Here is a 5,668-nt window from a genome sequence, read left to right as displayed (position 1 = left end):
ATTATACATAATATAAACAAAAACTTTTATTTTGAATGTGATTAATCACGACTAATTGTTTGACAGCACTAATTTTAATTTCCTGTTTTCATTTTAGCTTAACGTTTAGCAATTTTGTTAGTTGCTTTTTATATTTCTCCATTTTTGTTTCAATCATTTTTTGTTTGTTTGTTTTAATCATTTTAGTACTTCAGCTCTTTCAGTTAGGTGCCAAGGCAGATGTTCTCATTTTATGCTTTCCTTCCATTACCTATTAAATCGTTTTAGAAGTGTTTTGGTTTCGTCGATTTAGGCCCAAAAGACAGTATCTTAGAAGGCAGCATTATCGTGCAAACTACCTTTTAGAGCCCTTAGCATGAAGAATGCACTTACAATGCCTTAAAAATGCTGTTTGCATAGGCAGCTCAGTAGATTTTGTAACAAAGCTCTGGTGTTTGTAGGAGCAATTTGCTCTTATTTTTGTTTAGTATATAGCTGGAGCCAAATTACTTCCTCCAAAGCACCAAAGGGCCATTAATAAAATCATTTGGGACCCATAAGTTGCTTAAAATCATTACGAAATCAGTAAGTGGAACTGGAAATTGAAATTGAAATGCAATCGTTACATTCCTTTCATCGCCATCCCTGATTTTATTGATCTGTTAATGTGCCTTTGTGTCTGTTCTGTTTATGCTTTCAGCTTTATTTACCCGGGTGAATATTTTTATAGCACACAACTTAAGTTAAAAGATTTGTATGACCACAAATTAGATTAATTAGTACAGTTATAGTTTAGTACATGTTTTTTGAATGGATGAATGAAAAGGAAGATTGGGCTGGAACAACTTCTTCTTCATCCAGAGATCCAGATCTAAAAATTGTCCTGGATTACAGAAGGGAAATATATCGCCCTGTATATTTTAGCGAATCTCGTCAGTAAAAGTAAAGTAGCTTGTCTGTAATCTACGGCTATGTGGATTAACCGCCGCTTCATTTGAAAACAGGGGATGGAGGTTTACCGCTAATCAAAGATCCGACTTTACTCACGAGATGCGCACGAATATATCATGTGATATATTGTCCAGCCCCAGACTGGATAGAAACTGAAACGCATGAATTGATTAGACTAGTCTTAAAATAAACGCCTATATTTTTTTTGTATTGGAAAAGTAAGACTGATGGGCAACTACTGATTGGTTTAGAAACTCGAGAGTCTCGTCACCGTGCTTTAAATACATCCTGTATATTTCAGAGCTCAAAACGTTAACGTGCATGCATTTTAACCATTTTTATGGCTCCTTAAGGCAGAGAAAATGATGTCTTTCCTTGCGGTCCGTGGGTTTTTAAACCTTCTCTTCTTCGTCCAGAGCTGCACAGCGAAGATTTCCACCAAGACACTGGATCTGATCCTCCGCAGATCTGGCTTTATATTGAAAATCATCTCCGCTGACCCAGAACCAATGGGCAAGCCATAAAGCGCAGACCAGTCCGCACTTAAGCTGTCTGGGATGTTAGAGCCCTGTTTATCACCTCTTCCATATATATTTGAGACCTCACCAGGTCAATGTTGTTCTGTCTGCAGTTGTTCAGGAATTCTGTGCCATGTCTTATTCTTATGCTCCGTACAGTAAAATGTGCAGTATATCTGCTTACACACTTTTCGGCGCCACCGCTTGGTGTTCATAATTCGTTTTTCGATCCTCACCTCCGGACCAACTCCATTTCTAGGTTGTTAGAAATCATGTGCAGTCCGATCCAAAAATACCTATTATTGAATTAGTGGAAATCCGTTGTGGCTCTTCTTTGTTATGAGTGGATAGATCATAATGGTGCTTTCTGCGGTATTTCTGAGCATCTTCCAAGGTCGTTGGATCTTTCACGGGGAAGCGTTTTCTGGACAGACTAAAGCTCAGTCCGAAGAGACTCAAGAAAAGAAACACAGTGACTGTAGGCTTCATTTTTGTACAGATGATCTACTCTATGTCACATTTGCATGTTATATAGGGTTATAGCAAATGTTTAAACCAAATGCACAGAAAACTAACTAAAATAATATGATAAAGTGATGAAAGATCTTGCTCTTGGTTCCGTTCGCATGTAACACGGTTTCTATAAGTCTATAATAGAATCCGTCAAGTCTCAGTTTTGGAAACTGTTTGCTAAGTATCATGCGATCAAATGGCCGATCGGATTTTTCCCATGGCCTGTCATAATCTTCAAAACAGTAAATACATTTTTAGGAATTTTAGGGATCGAGAACTTTAAAATGGACATGCTATTTCTTGTCGTCCGAGCAATATATTTACTGTACACTTGTCCTTGTGGTCTTCAGTAGACCAATCGACAATTAAGATTTCCTATTAATGAACACCGAGGTGCCGTGAATAGAGCTGGCAGTAAATCATCTGTTGCCCGACATTTCTCCGAGTTAAATCATTCAGTTAATTAGCTGTCATTTTTGTGGAATAGATATGGTATTTCCGAAATTGGAAACGGAAATGATTACAAACGGTTTTTCGCCTTAGCGGTGTACAACCAAATGGTTTGAATGAAGATTTTTGTCCAGTTTTATATAACGTTTTCTCCTCTGGATCTATTTGTAAATAGTCTGCCGCTGATTCAAGTGCCTCTATTATGGTTACGAAAGGTTCGTATTTAGATTCCCAACAACAGGTTGAAATCCGTGCAAAGGTCAAAAACACTTTCATTTTCTCATATGAATTTATTTTCACCTTATTTGTTGTATTCCTAATTATTATTTTAACGCTAAATTTTTGTAAGCCCCTCTGGTGATCGGCCGATTCCTTTTAAAGCAGTGTTTGTGAGCTCTTAATGCTACGAAAGCGTTACCCAGTGGCAAGCAATTGGCATTTTCATTCAGACCAACGCAAAAAGACCAACAAGTGGCAGGTTTCAATGATTCAAAGTCAACTGTTTCTTTTAAGAGACAGTAACTTTATACACGGTGCGCTTTCAGATTTAAAACTTAGCAGGAAGTTCATTCACTTAGAGCTGTGTTACACGCTGCAGGAAAGGTCATTCGAAACAAACTGATTGGATACACGTGTCTTGATAGCTGAAGAACTGAATAGTACTGTTTTAAGTGTATGTGCACATTGATGGAAGTCCCGCGAGATTGGGTTTAATACGCACTGAGCACTTTTTTGCACTTTATAAGTAAAAAAAGGAAGTTTCTAGTATCTCTGAACTACTACAGCAGGAATAAGCACAGCATGAAAGTTGAGTGTGTCTTTTTAACCATAGAGTATAGTTAGATCTTATAGTTAATTAGTGCCACCAGATACTTCCCAGTTCCCAGAGGAGTAAGGTACAGGGACAAAGTCACCGTCCAGTCTTTTTATTTGAGAGTTTTTGTCCGAGCATGACTTTAATACACTGTCAAGTAAACATACATCATATACAAAAGATGAAAAAAGAAGATGGTAAAGAACATGTGTTCCTGGAAACAGATATCCTCAACTGGATAACATCTTTCTAGGCTGGATTATAGGAGCAATACCTGAATACAGGAGATATACAGCAACAGATGTGTTGAGACCAAGTTTCCGATCTCTGTGTATATCCTGCGTTCCAAGGTTATCTTTATACAGAAGAGAGAGAGCGGAAAAAGCCGAAAGCCTGTTAGTGTTTTGTCAGTGTTCCAGCCTCCCGGTCTCGTTAATATGTAACGTTCACAATCACAAAACGTCCCTTTTTATCCCGTTTTTTACGTTGTACTTATATTTTTCAAAATACCTACATGTAATTGCATCCGTTAAACACTTTTGCACTTACGTTTGTGATTATAATTAAACCCTATTACTCTGACGACAATCACGCTCGTGCTTTGGCTTTCTTTCGATCCAAACATTCTTTAATACGAAAACCAATTGTTTTAATCGCGCAGGTTTTCCATCCTTTTATCTCTTTGCTGTTCTGAGTGACGTAACGTTTGTCTTGCAGCAGCATTTCTGTGTTGTGTCCTTTCTTCATACTTTTCATCCCAGGCAGAACACTGTCACATTTATTATTTATTCCAAACCTCCACAGATCTGTAATGTCCTTGTATTACAACTATGGCACTTTTTTTTTTTTAGCTCGCCGGTGAGGACAAAGGTCAGGCTCCAGCTCGGTGTGACTTTACTGAAGCTCTGTTCCAAAATAAACTGCCTTGGTTTTCTACTGCAGTGCCAGCCACAGTTTCCACAAAAACATTAAGCAGCATAACTCTTTACGACAGTTTAATTAATTAACATATCATATTAGAATGATTTCTAGAGGATCATGTGACACTGCAGGCTAATCATGCTAAAAATGAAGCTTTGCGTCAGAGGAATAAATTTAATTTTCAAACGTATTCAAATACAAAGAAGTTAGTAGAAACTGTAATAATATTTTACAATATTGCTGTTTTTACTGTATTTTTAATCAACCTTGGTGAGCATATGAGACTTAAAAAACAATTGCATCTATCTAGCAATCGCAAACCTTTTAATACGACGCTATGTTGCTTTTTATTTAGTTTGAACACATTTATAAATTAAGATGACGGTCGAACAGATGTTTTTGTATCAGATGGCGTGGTTTTAGCATCAATCAGTAGTTTCTGGCAAGGCAATGCTGTTCAAAACCCAGAGAGGAGAACGTTTTTAACGCAACACGCTATAAAAAGCGACTGTTTTAATCTTGCCGTTCTTTCCCAGATCCAATAAACCCGGCAGCAGCCCTAAAGGTCAGACCCCAGACGAGAGCAGCCGCCGGACAGACGCTAACTCCTCCGTCTCAGACCTGGCCAACTCCGTCACCAGTGACATGCTGATGGTATCTATCTTCTGTTGAAACTTATGAGTAAAACAAAAAAAAAAACCTATTTTCAACTTTTATGTTACAATTAATTAAGTTTTTTCACAATTGCTGGTTATCGCAAATTGTTGTAGTAGTTGTGAGCTTATATCTTTTTTCTACAAATGTTGAGCATACGCCTCGCAATTCTTTATTTTCTCTGAATTCTGAATTTAAGTCCCAGAATTCTGATATATTTATATAAAATAAAAAAAATCACACAGTTGTGACATCTCACATTACACCTAGCTATTCAGTTTTTTTCTTCTTGTTGTCTTGTTTCGTTTTTACCATGGAATTAAAAATAATTCAATTGCAAAACGTAATTGTGAATCTTTTTTTTCCTCCTAATTCTGAGTTTTCCAAATTTTTTACCATTTCTCAAAATTCTAAATTTGTACGTCTGAGTCATAAAATAATGGAAATCTTAAAATTCAGACTTTTCATTCGAAATCTGAGCCAGATCTACACATTTACTATAATTAATATTAATATTAATAATTAATTCGTTTCATTTCAGAACTTCATGTTTACCTTACCTCTTGCATTTCAGACTTTTTCATTAAACTTGTAAAGAGTTTACATATTTTTTCTACGTATTCTAAGACTACGTCCTGCAACTTTTGACTCTGAATTCTAATTTTATATCTGAGAATTGTAACTTTTTTCTTAAGAATTTTGAGATTGCATGCAAATGAGTGCTGGCAAACGATTAATTACGATTTTTGTTTACATAATATTTCTGTTTACTGTCTATTTTTTATGTAAACGTGCATGTATGTATTTAACAAAAATGTTCTGTTTATATATTAAATATATATTAACATATAAGTTGTATAAACATGCA

The 5,668-nt window shown here is 36.2% G+C and overlaps 1 protein-coding gene across 2 annotated transcripts in view; it reads left to right on the top strand.

Annotated features, from left to right (window-relative positions):
- The window catches only part of LOC122348054 (synaptotagmin-7-like), a 24,429-nt gene that overhangs the window by 13,193 nt on the left and 5,568 nt on the right, over positions 1-5,668 (top strand). For both annotated transcript variants that reach the window (XR_006251259.1, XM_043243312.1), the window contains exon 2: positions 4,683-4,800. Coding sequence is in view for 1 of the 2 variants with exons in the window: in XM_043243312.1 (XP_043099247.1) it covers positions 4,683-4,800 (118 nt within the window). In the remaining variant the exon portion in view is untranslated. The remainder of the gene's footprint in view (positions 1-4,682; positions 4,801-5,668) is intronic.

Source organism: Puntigrus tetrazona, chromosome 7 (genome assembly GCF_018831695.1).
Source record: "Puntigrus tetrazona isolate hp1 chromosome 7, ASM1883169v1, whole genome shotgun sequence".
NCBI classification, from domain to species: Eukaryota; Metazoa; Chordata; class Actinopteri; order Cypriniformes; family Cyprinidae; genus Puntigrus; species Puntigrus tetrazona.
This window is presented reverse-complemented; position numbering and strand designations above follow the sequence as displayed.